Genomic DNA, 17065 nt, shown 5'->3' with positions numbered 1-17065 from the left:
TGCTAAAAAAGGGAAGGTTCCATTGATAAGAACAGAAAATTGTCCAAAACCATGTATCTCTCCTTTACAATAGGTCACCTACACAATGAGAACCATCCTCAATTTATCTATTTATTTTCCTGATGAGTTACCCCATCAGCACCAATTTTTTTCCAGCATTTTCTCATCCTTTGCATTCACCATCATCTTTTAAGGTAATCAATCATAAATTCGCTAAAAATTGTATCCACTATCGCAAGACTGTTCCCCCAGTTGGAACAAATTGATGGTTTCCAAAAAAATTTGACTGCTCATTGTGAGTTCTTGGTCCTCTTAGCATTGAACAGTTGCCTAAGGAAAGCAAACTTCCCTCTTGTCCGAACAGATAATTCACTCATGGTACCATTACTTGCTGCTGCTTCGTTGGTGTCAGTATCTGGTATAGGCGGTGAGGGTGGTGAGAGTTTGAAGAGGAATGAGTTGAGCATGCGGATGATCTGGCTGAAGGTAGGCCTTAAATTAGGGTCTTCAACCCAACATGACTGGATGACAAAGGCAAGATCAGGGGATATATCCTCCGGAAGTCGAGGCCTCTCTTGCTGCATTCTCGGATAACAATATAAGAGTAAGCAACATAAATAGAGGTATTGTTTCTTATATCAGACTCCGCATAATAGCCAAATGTATTAACAGCAATAACAGATTTAGTTGTTGCACCTTGAAAGCAGCAGCATAAGCAGCCTGCAAATTGGACATGCCTTCAAAGGGCATGCGGTTGGTCAATAATTCCCATAAGACAATCCCAAAGCTATATACATCAACCTTGTTATTGTAATGCTTCTTCTCTCCCTGACGTAAGGTCACAGTGCTATACAGCTGCAAATGCTAATAGTTGGTCAAAGGGAACTAACAATTGTGCAGGAATAGTAAAATACGTTAGAAGCAGATCAAATAAACTTTCAAGCACATTCAGAAACAAAAACCAACCAAAGTAACCCAAATTAGTGCATAAGGCTTCAAGATTGGCACCCAATTAGTGTTTTAACATTACTTGGGGCTTATAGTAACCAGTTCAACCCCCTCATACATCATCTCCAATTCTATCTATCATAGATACAGAATTCATTCAAAAGCCAGAAAGAGAGTAATAGCTTGTCGTTCTGCAGTCAACTCAAACAACCATGAAACTTTTCCAAAATAAAAAGATGTACTACTTCCAATTTCAAGAACATCGAAAGACCCCAGATAGCTGAAAGACTGAAAATAATTAAACATGTTGACAAACCTCTGGAGCCATCCAACGGTAAGTCCCAGTTTCTGCTGTCATCATCTCTGTCACGCTTTCTTCTCTTGCAAGACCAAAATCCGCAAGCTTTACATGTTTCTGATTTTCCGTAAGCAATAAATTGTCTACAATAGACATCATATGTATTGTTAAAGAGCGAAACCTAATAATTTTCAGAGTAAAGATTAAATGAAAAAAACACCACCACAGGCCCCAACTGAAAAATAAATGGACAAACACCTAAGACAAAAAGTACAGCCTTGTTTTGCAAGTGAAGCTGCCTTCTTTTACCATTTTTTATTTCAAAATGTTGGTCCTAGGATAGTATAAACTGATCACATGAAAGCAATCTTGTGAACTAAGTGCAGAGTCCAACAGAAAGAATAATTCCACTTGGAGAGAACTTTAAGCCATGTCTGCAGCCTACTAGATAAGCACAGCTTAGCAAGAGCAGAATACAACATACAAATAACAGCAAACAACGGAAACTTCTGGCTCAAGCACTGCTGCAATTTCCACTAATTATTTAACAGAACTTTGAACAGAGATACACAATTAGAGCACATTATTCCCTTTTTAAGTATTGGAGTTTTCATCAAATGTTAATTTTGAAAAAAATGTCAATAAATTCATTAAGCATTAACAAGCCCTCTTCTATTGTCATTATCCAGCAGTACCAAATACGGTAGTTAAGTACTGCTCAAAATGTTACCAGGTTTCAGATCTCTATGGATAATCCCATTGGCATGTAAACATTCCATTGCATGAGCGATATCAAGAGCAAATTTAATTGCCACATGGAGTTCCAATGGATTTGGACGAATACTCATCAGGTACTTCCGGAGTGACATCCCGGGTAATAGCTCAGTAACTATCACCATTAGAGGATCCTTGCAAGCTCCAATAAACTGTCGAGACCAAAAAAAAAAAAATTACAGAATCCAGTAAAATTATTAATTTGAAAGCCAAAGGCCTGCAACAGTTCAAGCAGAGCAGGCATGAATACATTTATAAAACTTCCATTTCAAATGTCTTAAATAAAAAGAACTAGAGAGTACATCTTTAATCACAGCACTTACCTTGACAAGATTTTCATGTTTTACCCTAGACATCATATTAACTTCACGAGCAAAACGACTCTCAAGTGCAGCTCTTTCTTCAGAAGTACTCCCACGATGGAGGACTTTGATAGCAACAATTCGATCACGGTACCTGGAAAATCATTAGACTAGACGTACATAACTAGTACACAGTACACTAGACAACAGACAAACTACTCATAAACACTCCGTGCAATAACAAAATGGCACAGTTCATGTAATGGCAACCAACTAGTAACTCCCTCTAGTTTACAAACAAAAACCACTTATCAGCTAATAATAAAGATTCCTCCTCCTATTCATCCAAGTACAGGATTGAAATGTGTTCCTAAAGAACCGTACAAGCATATCCTTACCAGAACAAATGTTACATGAAAATAATTCATACAGTATACAACGAATTAAAAATACATTCTTTACTTAATCACACCAAGCAAGCAAAGAGCAACTAAGTTGAGCATAAATAGTTGACTGACAAGGAATTGAGACTGACCTTCCTTCATAAACTTTCCCATGTGCTCCTTCCCCGATTTTTGACCCGATAAACAACAAATTCGGGTCAACCAGCAAGTTCTCATCGATCGTCAGCTGCTGCGGGACCAATATCGGTTCAACCTCCACCGACCTTCGCAAAACCGTTTGCTCATGTGCCCTCTCTCCTCTTCCTCCGTTGTTCACGCTGCAATTCATGCTGAAACTCTCAAATGATACCCGAATTCCTCATTTCAACCCCTTCCTTTCCACGATGCTTAATCACACAATTGACATTATCCCAATCCGATACTCCGGCTCTTCATCAAGCTTCAGTGAACATTTGCTTCAATTTCCATAGCATCCCTCAAACCACCATCACAGAAAAACCCAATTCCTATCAAGACTGAAGCTTTCTTATCCAGACTAAACATTCAGAGAAGATTCTTCTACTTCCACCAGCACTACTTCACGAATTTATAGTATAAAAGGAAAGAAAAAAGTAAAATTGTTGGAAAGAAAAGGAGTCAATTTTCTGACCGATGGCAAGGCTTTTCTTTTTGTTTCCGAATATAAATTGCGAAAATGAACTCTCTTGTCAAACTTTTATGAACAACTTTGCTTGAGCTGGAAGCCTCGTCGGCTTATAAAAGGAATTTACAGCCAAGGAAACCAGATAAACACAACACAAAAGCAACTTACAGTCGACGCTAAATTCTCCCGAGAAAATTCATCCAAGAAAAGAAATTTAATAATAATGAATAACAATAAAGCTAGAATCGCTGCCTTTAACGTCTAATTAAGCTCGGAGCTTCTTTTTCTTTTTCTTTTTAAACTTCTACATAGAAAAGGAAACCTAACCCTAGAAAGCACGAGCCTCTCTCTGTGCCTCTGAGCCCGCTTTCTTTCTCTCTCTAGAAATCGCGCTTTTTTCTCTCTCTACCCACTGAAGAGGAAACAGAGGCGCTCCGATGAAAGATAAAATTCCGAGAGTCTGTTCCGACGGAGGGTTTAAAGTTTAAAAGTTGAGAGCAAATTTTTCATTTTCTTTTTCTTCCAAAAGCAGAAAGTGATATGGCCAATGGAGAAGCGCCAAGTGGAGAGCACATAAACAAGGTTTGCTCGCTTCAGTCGTGGCATCAGCCGATTTGGACATTCTTGGTCGAGAAATCGTATAGCGACAAAACGTATTCGGCTCGGCTCAGCTCGATTTTGGCTTTGGGTTGAAAGCCGGTCAGCTTTTTCTGCCTCGTGCTCATTGCTTGAGAGTTAGGAAGGAAGTTAGGAGTTAGGACAATCCTTTTTTATCCATTCAATCTTTTAATTTCGTTATAATTATTAAATTAATGAATGAGGGAGACAATTTATTTATTTATTTTATTTTATTATAAAGTCAGTTGGAGTATTTGTGTATCTAATGCGGATGTTGATATTTCTCCAAATTTGCATGAACTCAAAAGTGTCCATTTTCGTTTTTAATGCCAATCTTTTCAGCTTGATGAGGAGGGGCGGCCACTATAAATTGTCATGTTTTTCTTTGCTTTGACACACGAGGTTTTTTTTTTTTTTTTTTTTTTTTTTTTTTTTTGTTAGGTAGAATTTACTTGTACTTAGATGGGTTCATTAGTTTACTTTTATTTATTTATCAACGTTCATTAGTTTTATTATGTATTAGAATATTACATGGTGTAGGTTGACTTTACATTATGGTCTGCTCATGAAAAACTACGACCCGTTCTCATTCTTCCTATTTATATCGATGTGTAAATTCACATATTTTTCAACTATTCGCCTTTGATATATGGAGTCTAACTCCGCAATTAGTGTAGTTTGAATTTGAAATTAATGATAGTCAATATGAAAGGTCTGTATATACCACAATTCAACTCCACCGACTACCTCCTAGAACATGTATATACCACAATTCAACTCCACCGACTACCTCCTAGAACATGTTTGTTCTCTAAATTTTGTTTAAAATAGTTAGTTTTTTAGTAGACCTATGAGTATATCTATATATATAAGGCAAACGGCAGAAAATGGTGAAACATTCAAAATATCAGAAAATACCCTTGGTTAATTCAAACATTAAGAATTGAAATTATTAATTAAATGAGGATAATATGGTAAACCCACATTTTTTTCATATTAAAAATTTTATAAAAAATCAGATAATAAGTCATACTTTTATGGAACATAATTAACATATATATAAAGCAAAAGACAGAGAATTGTGAAACATTCAAAATACCATAAAATGCCTTTGGTTAATTCAAACATTAAAAATTAAAATTATTAATTAAAGGAGGATAATATAGTAAACCCACATTTTTTTTCATATTAAAAAAATTAAAAAAAAGAAAATCAGATAATAAGTCCTACTTTTATGGAACATAACTCTCCATGTTATCTTTTCTTAATACTAAAAATAAAATAAAAAATAAAAAAGAAAACCAATTGGCACCTGCGTGAGGGCTAGTGTTAATTTATGTTTATTGGTGGTAAGAATTTTATGTATATATATAAAGCAAAAGGTAGAGAATTGTAAAATATTCAAAGTACCATAAAATCCCCTTGGTTAATGCAAACATTAAGAATTGAAATTATTAATTAAATGAGGATAATATGGTAAATTCATATTTTTTTCATATTAAAAAAATTAAAATTAAAAGAAAATTTAAATAATGTATTCTATTTTTATAGAACGCAACTACCCATTATCTTTTTTAATTTTAAAATAAACTTAAATTTTTTTTTTAAAAAAAAAAAAACCTCGTGCAAACGCGAACGAAAAGGCTAATAAATAAATAAAGAAAAATCTTTGTCGCCACACCATAGCATGATGGGCATAGAAAAACTTTGTACCACATCACCATGATGGGTGCACAACTTTTGTACCGGAGGACTTTTTCCATGTTTGTGACTAGAAGGGTTGAATTTCGAGCAGAGAAAATATGCATATGCCAAAATTCCAGTGGTTTGTATTGTATGTTGGATATGCATTATGAAAATAGGAAGGAAAAAAATATATATATATAAGAAAAATGCCTTTTTCAATTAATTAATGACACGTGTGAGATAGACGTGGGTTTTGTGTGACATGGGTTGGGTTGGGTTGGGGCAATGACTTGACTTGTTTGAGGATTGAGGTTGAGGGTGTGGAGAGTTTGGGGCCTTGGGGGACCATTGATTCTGATTTCAAATCTTTTTCATCAAAAAGGCCCACTGCCCCATCCTTTTGATTTTTTTTACTTTGACGTGTCAGTCAGATGACTACATATGTGGTCCCCACAGGTTCCATCGCCATCCGATTGGAACCAGTGTGTGGACATTCTGACATTCAGATTATTCGTGTGAGTAGAGTTGGTTCATAATGCAGCCTCCTCGGTTTCCCTTCTTCTTTCACTATTTCATTTCACTCATTCATGTTCAAATTATCAAATCAATGATGCATGTTATAAGGATCATTTATATGGATACAAACTTCAGTTTCTTTGCGACGGACTCAGGATTTTAAAATAAAATAAGTTAAATTTATCTTCCGTGAAGGGTTTATGAGTAAAACAATGTTATAAATAGAGTCGAATTAGTTATATTAAAGATTTTGAATTAGATAAAAAAAAAAACTCTGTAGAGATTTTGGGCTTAAAAAAGAGACTCAACAAGAGAGACAATGTTAATCATGATGAGGGACTGTACATGGTATATCAATTTATAGAATTTTTTTTTAGTGTGACTATCAAGTTATTAGGTGATATTTCAAATCTAATTATCATATCAAAACTCTATACAAATTTATCTCTTCATATCTCATGTTAATAGTGATTGCCCTTGGATTGCCATAGCAATAGGTGGAAATACAAGCAGCCTTTTGCAAGGACTGCCACTGCTCACATGAATAGTAACAACTCTTGCCTCTCCTTACCTTCTATCATGACAAATAAATGAAAGTGCTCTTAAAGACTAAGATCACCGACGAATGGAGCATGAACATTCAAATTATCCAACGTGAATATTGAGAAAAACCACGTGTAGAGCAAATAATGTTTAGTAATATGGACGTGTGGCTCTTCCTGGGATTTTTTTTTTCCTTTTTTGTGTTGTGAGTATGTATGTTGTGGACGACATGTCGGCAACATCCAACTTTTGATATCAAGAGATAAAACCGTGACCGTTGTTTATTATGAATTAGTCAACATAAATACCAAACATATTGGCCCCACTTTCTTTTATCTTCTTGAAAAGAATATATATATACACCTTTTACGATTGAGTAGTTGCCATATGTACAGGGATAGCCATCCTACGTGCACAATCAATCACATATTTGGACCCACCCGTGATTCATATGCCATACCATCCACAAGCTATATGGCAGATTATGTACACATCCTCAGATGCTTGATTTACAAGTTATAAGGTACCTTACTTTGTTGTATTTTTGTCATGTACTATAATTAATAAAAATCTCATTTTAGCTGAATTATAAATGTAATTTTAGAGTTTCTCAAAAAAGAATTATACACTAATTATATGAACACACAAAGAAATTATTTATTAATTCGAGCAATATAAACATAATAATTCGGCTTATACATAAACCTAAGCCAATCACATTACCATGCATGGCCAATTATTATAGTCATAAATTAGAGAAGGGGAAAACAATAAGCAATAAGTTAACTTATTATTTGTCCGATGATTGAGCTTTGCATTGCGTAACCTTAAAACCTTCGGCAGGTTTCCCGTTGTTTAGAGGGACCTTCAAAGAGCATGCTATATGAGGTTGCTTAATTTTAACCTTCGATGCAAGAAACTTGACCCAGTACTTAACATCCAGGTTCAACATGATATCAAAATCCCCAGCATTCTTAAAGTTGGAGACCTCATCAGCCCCGAGAGCCACTTGTCGCTGCCCCTTGAACAATGCCGGTAATAAGACCGTCTTCTTGTGCCCTAGGTAGGAGGAGGAGCTCAAGCTAACATTATTTAGGGTTTGCTTCATGAAACTGGCACTGGCTTCGATTCGGTCAAAGTGGAGACCAATCCTGTCGTTAGGGTTTTGAAGGGTTATGTTGAGGGCTAGATTGTATTCGAGGGTGGTGTTATTGTCTGTCACGTTGAATTGGAGAAGTGAGGCATCGGTCACTTGGTAGTTGATGCGTTTCAAATGAGAAACACGAACAAAGCCAGCTATGATCCAGGACACAAACCCAGTGATGCCTAGGGCAAAAACTAGGGCCACAAGGATGATGGAGCAACAGCAAAAAGTGCACATACCCATGGTTGAGGAAATTAAAGAGAATTTTGAATTGGTATACGATGTAGATGTACAATAAGAGGTATTTATAGTAGTAGTACTGAGAAGAGAATGTGTGTGCTTGTGTGTTATTGAATTCTAGGTATCTAAATTGGAAAGTAAATGTAAATGTGCACAGCCGCGTATTTGGATTGATAGAAAATAATAGATGAAACCGTATGTTGTGTAAATCTCTAAACTTCAATTTCAGCCCCAGTCTAGGTACTGATTTACAAATTTTGATTATCCAAAACGCAATTAAAGTGAAATACCAAAAATGTATGGACAAAGAAACCTCCCATGCAGTTTCCACAAATTTGCAAGAACCTTAAAAATTTAGAAATTGATTATCCAAGATCCCATCAAATCAAATTATGCACTCGTTCAACATAAACCGAGGAATCAAAAGATATATATAAGATAACGCGTTTACATAAAGAGTTTCAATCTGTAAAATTTCGGGAAAAAAGAAAAAAGAAGAGATCAATCAATAACATCCCATATTAAAAAATGATAAATTTTTACCTTTTTCATACATGATAATAGGTGATTGACTCGAAATAGTGCTACAGTGACATTCCGAATGTAGGTAAGTTTTTCTCCACAATCACAGGTTGAAATGAAAAAAGAAGGCAGATCACATGGTTTTCAAATAGAAAAAAGTGGATTGAAAACAAGGACGAAATTATGATATAAAATCGGTTGGTCTCGATCTCCAAGCTATGTGTCATTTGCCGTAGTGAAAAGAAGTTCACAATTGCTCAATTAATCTTTGGTCTGTCATTCATGTAACCTTACAAGTTTTTCATCTAACAAAAATGTCCTCACATAATATCAACTGTGCAAATGATATGGCCTGTTTTTTTTTTTTTACATTAATATTTCTTCATACTACATAAAGGATAATCTATGGGAACTGTGATGGAAAAATGATGTATTAACATTACATTTAATAATTAATGATCAAGTAATTTTGATTTTTTTTTTTTGTTTCTTTCCAATGCTGTAAACACCCCCAAAAAAAAGAGAGAAAAAATTTGTGATTTCTGACCAAATATGATTAATTTGTACTGAGTTTGTCTATGTAAAATTATCCCTGAAACTTTGATATTTTGTAAACTCAGAGCTCAGCAGTAGGAGGTAGCAGCCCACTTTCTTCATCCTCTTTTTTCTCCTCATTCAGTTGAGTCTCTTGCACACCCAGTGTTAGCTGCTCAGCCCTTCTTGTTTGGTGGTTCCAATCTGTGTGAATCAATGTGTACACCATCATACACACACAAGAAGCCTGTGCTGAAAGTAGCCCAAACCAAAGCCCAAGAAACCCAATTTTGAATGTAAAAGTTCCAAGAATAGCAACTGGCAATCCAATGAGGTAAAATGCATACAAGTTTATTCTGGCTCCAAGCTTAGGTCTTGCAGTAGCTGATAACACTCCACAGGCAGCTGTTTGAGGAACGTTGCCAAATTCACACAGGCCCAAAACTGGCAGTGCAGTTGAAATCAGATCAAGAATTTGTGGCTCATCGGTGAATATAGTCCCCCACTTGGCCCTCACAGCAGTCATGAAGATGAATGCTGAGAGTCCACAAGCAAATGCCACAATAAGCCCAATTATGGCAGCCCACTTGGCCCGGGTCGGTTGCCCGGCTCCTAACGCATGGCCCACACGTGTCGATATGGATGCCCTTAAAGAAATTGGGATAATGTACAACATCCCTGTGGTTTGAATTAAAATCCCCATTGCTGCAACACTGGCTTGTGGGTTACTCAACCAGCCACAGAAGAACAACATTATTTCATACCACCACCACTCCAAGCACACTGAAACACAACTGGGCAATGCCAAACTTATCAATGGCTTCCATCCTTGAAAGGCAGAGATCATGGTAAGCCCATGCCAAGGTTTCAAAGCATGGGTTGAGATAGTTAGGTAAATGAGCAAGCCCAAATTAAATAGTAAGGTGTTGCAAGCAAGGCCCAAACAAATACCTCCGACCCCTAAATTCAAGTATGTGACCAAAACATAGTTGATAGGCAAATGCAAGAGGGCTGCAAATGCAGCTGCTAGGGTTAGTGGGGTTGTTAGGCCTTGTGTTCTCAAGAAGGTTCTTAATGGTAGAAGGTGAGCTTGACCTAGCAATTCAGGGATGGAGAAAACCAGGTAAACTTTGGCAACTCTTGTGATCTGAGGGTCCTGACCCAACAATATAAAGATGGGCTCCATGTTGAGCCACAAAAGTGCAATGGGTATGGAGACAAGCAGGAGGAGGCAAACTGTTTTCTGAAAGGTTTGACTGAGAATTGCCCATCTTTGGGCTCCATAAGCTTGGCAACAAATTGGATCCATTCCCATTGAGAGGCCGCTCAGGATTGAGACGCCTGTAATATTTCCAAACCCTAGAGCCAATGACCCTCCAGCCAACTCTGTTTTCCCAAGACGCCCCAAGAACAGCATTGAAATTAGAGACCTTGAATATATGAGAATAGATGTCACCACTATTGGCCCCCCAATCTTTACCAACGATCTTAACTCTTGTCCTATCTACATAAGATTCACATTATGAGAGAGAGAGAGATTAAGTGAGAGATATAGAGTTTATGATTCGAACTTCGAATTTCTATGACACATTGATAGTGTGTTTGTTTGAAAACCCCCTTATATCTTAAATTATCACTTATATTAAAAAAACAAAAAACAAAAAATGACAGATGCACACGTGAAAAAACAGCAATTCTATGTCGCTTATGTTCGTCCCAAGGTCCTAGAATACTGAAATGCAGTCTAAAAGTGAGCTTTAGAATTTTTATAGCCATTTGACAATCAATTTGGACCTTTTCATGCATTATAAAAGTTGCAAGTGGGCAAAAGGTTAAGTTAGTGAGGTATATTCGTAAACTTTTCTAGGGCACTGGCTATTTTACAGATGAAGCTAATTAAAAAAAATTGTCAACGTACGTCAAAAGAATCTAAAGCTGTCATGTAAATGATTCTACTTGGAGCTGAGAGTAATTAAGGTTATCACCTATGATTAGTATTATATAATATGAAAGTAATGTTTGATATTATTCTTAATTAATCACAAGCTGGAATCTGTCAGACTTGTGTTCTCAATCAGTTTAGTTGCAAGACTCGAGAAATGCATTGTGTTTTGGTTAATTCATTGCTGCAAAACTACGCCTAGCCTAATTTTGTGTTGAGATAATTAAGCATAGCTTAGACTGGGAGGCATTTGGGGAGGACCAATACCTGAACATGCTGTTATGATTAGGAGGTTTGTGGTTGTTAATTATTTCTTAATTGGGCGCTTACGTGTTCCTACAAAAACATCATGGGACCCATGTAGGTTCCAAATTGGTCCTTTCACTCGTGTGAGTGTGGGCCTGTGGGGCCAGGCTTGTGTGTGTGTAAAAAGGTATAGCTCCTTCTGAAACATGCTCTCTGTGAGCCTCGGAGGCATGAAAGAAGTTCCGCTCCTAAGCCCTTTAGCTCATACTTTGGTTATTCTTTGGGCAAACGCAAGCCGATCACTTAATTGTGTATTTCCACTTAAAATGATTAAAAAACATAAATAGTTTTACATAACATAACATCTTTAAAGCTCAAGATGATTCACGTGTGACTGTGGGGCATGTCACATAGATTGTAAGTAAAGATAAATTTTTAGAACGCTATATTAATGTCGAAAGACATACGTAATATGATGCATGCCGGAACATTTGAATGAGAGAAAGAGAGAGAGATGAGGGTGTTAGAGGGTACATACCTCAGTAAGTGGAAGTCCTTCGAGAAGGCCATTATTGGGGAGCTGGTGGAGGCGTTGAAGGAAGGTCTGAATGAAAGTAGAAGAAGAAGTGGAGGTGGTGGTGGCGCCGCCTTCGCCTCTAGCTCTCATTGTCAAGTCTCCATTATAGTCCTCAACTACATGATGCTTTGGAATCAGAGGGTGATTACCACCATTTATAATTCCTCGAGATTCAGTACCAGGCAAGCACATGTTTATCCGACGACACAAGAAAAACAATCCTATAAAAAGTACAGCCCACGGTCCAGTTTTAGAGACGCCTTGTCCAATGGGGTCCTATGTGCATTTTCTATGTATAAATATAAATACATATATTAAACAAAAACAAAAAAAAATCCTCCTCCAAATAATTAATAAACATCAACTAAACAAAACCCAATACGTACGTATCATAATCATAATCATAACCCAAAGTTTTAATTTTTTTTTTAAAAAATCATTTCAAAAACAGAGCCACAGACCTTTGTATTTACTTTCAAAGCCCCAATTTAAGCTGTCTGTGCTGTCTGTCAGTCACTTTTGGGGTCTTGGGACACTGTTTGTCTTTGCAGCTGCTACTTCTCCTCCTCGGCCATGGCAGCGTGTATTTGGCCTTTCACTTGCTATTATTGCAAAGAAGATAGAGCAACCAAGAAATGCTGCACTGAAACATGGAGAGTGGAAAACAGGGGAAAACAGAGCAAAACAGAGCAGCTTTGATCAACTTGCATATCCCTAGGCCTTGAATTATATACACACATATATATATATATATATATTTATACAGTGTGCAGCTTAGTGAAAATGGCTATGTCATATAATAAGCATGCGCATCACTCTGTCTATGTCCACCTAAATTTTGGCTTTATCCAATCAATTCTATTGTCACATTATTGTATTGTCTGTCTGAAAATAAGATGGTTTTTTTTTTCTTCTAGTGAAATAAAATATATAGGACAATTCTGCACTCGAATAATATATAAATAAGTTGGAACTTGGAACTATATATGTGCTTTCTCTGTTTATATATACAAGTGGGGCTTAATTGGAATATCAGAGAGACTAGTGATGAAGCTAAACCCTAAAAGCTATAATTTATCAAAATGTTTGATTCAATATTTTATTCAGACTCTTAACTTTACAGGGTTGAAGCTGACGTGTTATGCTCAACTAATCACTGCTAAGTCTGACCGGACCACTAAATTTGGTCTAAATTATAGGGAGAGAAATTCGAACTTGGGTGCAGCCAACTTAGCTAAATTTATGTCGGCTCACTTTAGATTATACTAGTGGGAAGGTGATATTTAGTCCATTTAATTGTCTTAAGTTTAACTTATTGGGAAATTATGGATCTTTAATCAGATTTTGTCCTAAAAAATGGGAGGTGCCCTAAACCCACCATGCACATTAGAGATGGCAAAAATCCTCAAGGGGGCGGATACCCGACCTTAACAGGGGGAGATTTCGGGGCCAAACAGATATCGGGTACGGAGATCCTCGAACTTGAAAAATCCCCGACGGGTATGGGGAGGGGATGGTATTGGCGTCCTCATCCCTCTCCTAATTCTTCCTAATCTTCTTTGGAATTTCATATTGATGTGATTTTGAATAGTTGAGTTGAACTTTATAGTTAATTTGAATGTGTTGAATGATAATTTAATATAAAACTTAATGTTAAAATGTATTATAAATATTTTTTATGCAAAAAAAATCAGGGATTTTGGGCGAGTATGGGAGATAGTCCCCCGACGGGAACGAGAATGGGAATTCCCCAAAACCTATTAAATGGGGATGACTTCAGAGACGGAAGCAGGGATGAAGAGCGGGGACGAAATGGTATTGTCATACCCAACCCCTACCCAACCTGTTGCCATCCCACACGAGAATTGAGGCAATCCATTTCTTCCATAACATGCATGCACCTAGTTCTTGTCTTATTTACAAAATCTCACACGAACGTTAGTATGAACTTCATCAAAACATGCCATAATTTTTTGTTTATGTCGTTATATAATATGGTCCTGTTATCTATTATTAATAGGCAAATGGAATATGATTATATAAGAACCTTGGAAACCGTTGTTTATTCATCTTGAATGAGAATTATCGACCTGATCTACTACTCTATTAGTATTAGTAGGGTTAAAGAAAGGAAAGGCACCTACGTGGCATGTAGGGAACAATAATTAGGACACCTATACCTCCAAGTAATGGGACATTCCCCCGACCAAGATTGAGGAACTTGGGGAAAAACCAGTTCTACTATCGAATAGTTCCGCGATAAAGTTTACCATATAAGTTGATCTTGTCATTTTAGGTAGTTTGAGAATGATGATTGATTCTTTGATTCTTTCTAGAGCATTGTGAACAAAAACAAGAATGTCCTTAAAATAGGAAATCTCCCATTTTTTCCTAAAAACACTAATTCAATAAGCATTTACGAAGAATCGAGTCTCAAAAATATTGTTTGCGTATTCAGCAAAACGCTATTTAAAAATGCTTTTGTGCGAGGAGTTTGTAGCTCAAATAATTAAGAGCATTTATCCATGCACTCGAGGTCCGAGATTTGATCTCCCTTTCTCGATATTTCTTGTATCAATAAACGCTTTTGTTGATCGGTAATACCAAAAGCACTCCCTTAACTACTTTATTCCTCAACTTTTTATTGTTCTTTTTTCAAAAGTAATCTCATACCTTGCACCTTTGGTTTCTTCTTTTGTGTTAAGCCCTGCCCTTTGGAGTCGATCAACGGATGTGTCTGTGTGCGCCATCCTTTACAACAAGACATCTGCACAAAGCCATGAGTTTAGAATCCATTTCAGCTGTACTACGTACGGATCCTTTTTCATTTGGGGATTCATTTGACTAAGCTGACCACAAATGGAAACGAAGAATATTTCTACTTCCATTGATCTTCTCTTTTCTTTTTTTTGACTTCAATTTTGTAAATATTAATTCTTATTTATAGATTCCCTTTGCTTAATGGGCAGCATGGTGATGGTTGCAATGCAACACTTAAAGATAATTGGAAAAAGTTAAAGTTAATCAATCCTTTCAAATTCAGCTTTTTGATGCTTTAAACCATTTGATTAGTCTCTAATATAAAAAGTTAATTAAGACAGAATCATACAATTAGCTTTTAAAGTATTTATTTTTATCTATTAACAATGTACCAAGACGCTATTGGCTTCTTTCCACTTGGGCATGCATGTCTTTCCCTTTTCTTTAATCTCCTTTTCATGTCTTTTAAGTTGAGTAACCAAAGTTTTGATTTTTAGCTAGAAGCCTAAGCTTTCTTTTTAATAAAAATATATTTTCACTTTTTTTTTTGGACTATTATATATTTTTTCCAATTTACAAAAATGGACGGCTAGTTTTTATTTATTTATTTTAAAAACTATAAATAACCCGTGGTTGAACTTTTTCCCTTGTCATTGGTTCATAACTTCAATTATTTGTGGTTGCTGAACAAAATGATGGATGTCCACCATGGCCATGTCTCCTACTTCCACACACGTACCTGAAATGTTAGGTTCAACAAAGGAGACTTCCAAGTTTATTAATTCTTTTCAAGGGAACAGCTTCAACAAGATTTCTGATTGGTATGAGCTCAATCCCCATTATAAGCAACATAGGGTTAAAATTTGTGGCGTCCAATAAGAAAGTTGATGGACAAAACATGCCACTGCTTAATTATGGTGTCAACAACGGGAGGCCCTTTTATAAATATAGATCGATTTGGACCACACGAGAGGCCATTGATTGCTCAGCATAATCTTTTATAATCTATGATAAAGTTTGCGACTGGAAAACACCATATGCATCTGTATAAAGCAGGAATGTGCTCATTGTTATCTTGAAATGAGAGATGACCAAATTAAGGAGAAATTATAGAATAATACGGTTGTATTGTCGCTTGGTATACACTGTTATAATATGCACTATTATAAAATTGGGCAAAAATCACAATCCAAAGGCCACAAATATGTCTTTTTGAATCACATATATGCAGTATTTGTGTCATATGTAGAGAAGACACAATAATTTTGTGTCCAACTTGAACAGAATAAGGAAATAATTGTGTTTAAGTAATTTAGACACAACTTGTGTGGCTTATAGAGAGCACAAATATACCAAATAGTAATATAAACACAATAGTATTGTCATGCCGTATACACGTGTCATAATATGGGTAGACGACAGGGTTTATATTATAACATGTGGACAAGTTATACCGTGACAATACTACCGTACTATACTAGTACTATAGTTACCCCAAATTAAGATGTTGAAACTTAATTAGGTTACAAGTTGAAGCCAATCAAAGGTGGATATTAGCTAGCTTTCGGCTGTAAAGTGTGTTTCCATTAATAATAGAGGGACTTAGAGACATAATTAATAACCATAGAGGTACACTAGATTGAACCATTTTAACCCAAAAAGTCCTCTTAAATAAACTCAAAAAACTAAGTGCAATTTACAAATTACAAAAAGGTTGAAGCATGTAGGTTAAGAAAGGCAAGCGTGGTGTATGAGAATCACAACCTCACGTTCCCAATCAGTCGGGACCAGCAGCAAAGGAGAACCCTTCACAAGTACGAAGATGCCCAACAGGACCAACCAAAGCTTCAGCATATGGTTTGGGGCAGTTTACCGGAACCAACTTGTCAATCTAGCTTCATAATTTAAGTATATTTGTGTATTTGTATAACCTTTTTGGAGATAAATTTATTGGACTAAGATCTATGCTTTTGGTGGTTTCCTTTCTTTCTTTTTGTGTGTGTGGGTTTTGGACTGTTGCATATGCGCGTGTACTAAATAATTAGGGTTTAGGGTTCGTGAAAAAAGAAGTTGTTGTTTGAGCCAATAATTTCGGGGAACCATGAAATATAGTTATATTATCATTGTACTTATAAAGGTAGAGAACACGTTGGAGCAGAGAGTAATCTCTGTAATAATGCATACCACTATTCGGTCCAACAATTGGTTGCTTGCACTGCTCTTATGAGAGGGGTGGAGGAAAATGTATAATATCTACTTTCATTAATTTACGTTATCTCAATATATAGATTAGGTAAATTAATAAAGGCCACCAAAGTTCAATCAATGTGAGTGTCGTCACGTATGTTTCAGAAGTATCTTTGACAAT

The 17065-nt window shown here is 36.2% G+C and overlaps 3 protein-coding genes across 4 annotated transcripts; all 3 read right to left on the bottom strand.

The window, feature by feature from the left end:
- Positions 1 to 3: 3 nt before the first annotated feature.
- Positions 4 to 3711, bottom strand: LOC117630121 (serine/threonine-protein kinase STY13). Of its 2 annotated transcripts, none has more exons than XM_034362868.1 (6): positions 2858 to 3711; positions 2344 to 2476; positions 1977 to 2172; positions 1265 to 1389; positions 697 to 855; positions 4 to 578 (listed from the first exon to the last, which is right to left on the bottom strand). In XM_034362868.1, the coding sequence occupies exons 1-6, from the start codon at positions 3052 to 3054 to the stop codon at positions 291 to 293; spliced, it is 1098 nt and encodes a 365-aa protein (XP_034218759.1). In that variant the 5' UTR covers positions 3055 to 3711; the 3' UTR covers positions 4 to 290. The 2 variants fall into 2 exon arrangements, with proteins under 2 accessions (XP_034218759.1, XP_034218760.1); XM_034362869.1 differs by having other exon boundaries at positions 2344 to 2447; positions 2858 to 2969.
- Positions 3712 to 7522: 3811 nt separating this feature from the next.
- On the bottom strand, positions 7523 to 8119 carry LOC117630555 (NDR1/HIN1-like protein 10). Its single transcript, XM_034363259.1, has one exon. The coding sequence runs from the start codon at positions 8117 to 8119 to the stop codon at positions 7523 to 7525; it is 597 nt and encodes a 198-aa protein (XP_034219150.1).
- A 1135-nt stretch (positions 8120 to 9254) lies between these two features.
- Positions 9255 to 12129, bottom strand: LOC117630554 (protein DETOXIFICATION 53). The gene is made up of 2 exons (XM_034363258.1): positions 11899 to 12129; positions 9255 to 10676 (listed from the first exon to the last, which is right to left on the bottom strand). The coding sequence occupies exons 1-2, from the start codon at positions 12127 to 12129 to the stop codon at positions 9255 to 9257; spliced, it is 1653 nt and encodes a 550-aa protein (XP_034219149.1).
- Positions 12130 to 17065: the final 4936 nt, after the last annotated feature.

The sequence above is a fragment of the Prunus dulcis genome, chromosome 6 (assembly GCF_902201215.1).
Source record: "Prunus dulcis chromosome 6, ALMONDv2, whole genome shotgun sequence".
Classification (NCBI taxonomy): Eukaryota; Viridiplantae; Streptophyta; class Magnoliopsida; order Rosales; family Rosaceae; genus Prunus; species Prunus dulcis.
Note: the sequence above shows the minus strand (reverse complement) of the source record. Positions and strands in the feature narration are given on the sequence as shown.

Coding starts and splice junctions, on each gene's coding strand:
- LOC117630121 (XM_034362868.1), bottom strand. CDS start 3,054: ATGAATTGCAGCGTGAACAACGGAGGAAGAGGAGAGAGGGCACATGAG. Junction 856..1,264: donor ACCGTTGGATGGCTCCAGAG/GTTTGTCAACAT, acceptor TAGCATTTGCAG/CTGTATAGCACTGTGACCTT. Junction 579..696: donor CTTATGCTGCTGCTTTCAAG/GTGCAACAACTA, acceptor CCGAGAATGCAG/CAAGAGAGGCCTCGACTTCC.
- LOC117630555 (XM_034363259.1), bottom strand. CDS start 8,119: ATGGGTATGTGCACTTTTTGCTGTTGCTCCATCATCCTTGTGGCCCTA.
- LOC117630554 (XM_034363258.1), bottom strand. CDS start 12,129: ATGTGCTTGCCTGGTACTGAATCTCGAGGAATTATAAATGGTGGTAAT. Junction 10,677..11,898: donor AAGGACTTCCACTTACTGAG/GTATGTACCCTC, acceptor AATCTTATGTAG/ATAGGACAAGAGTTAAGATC.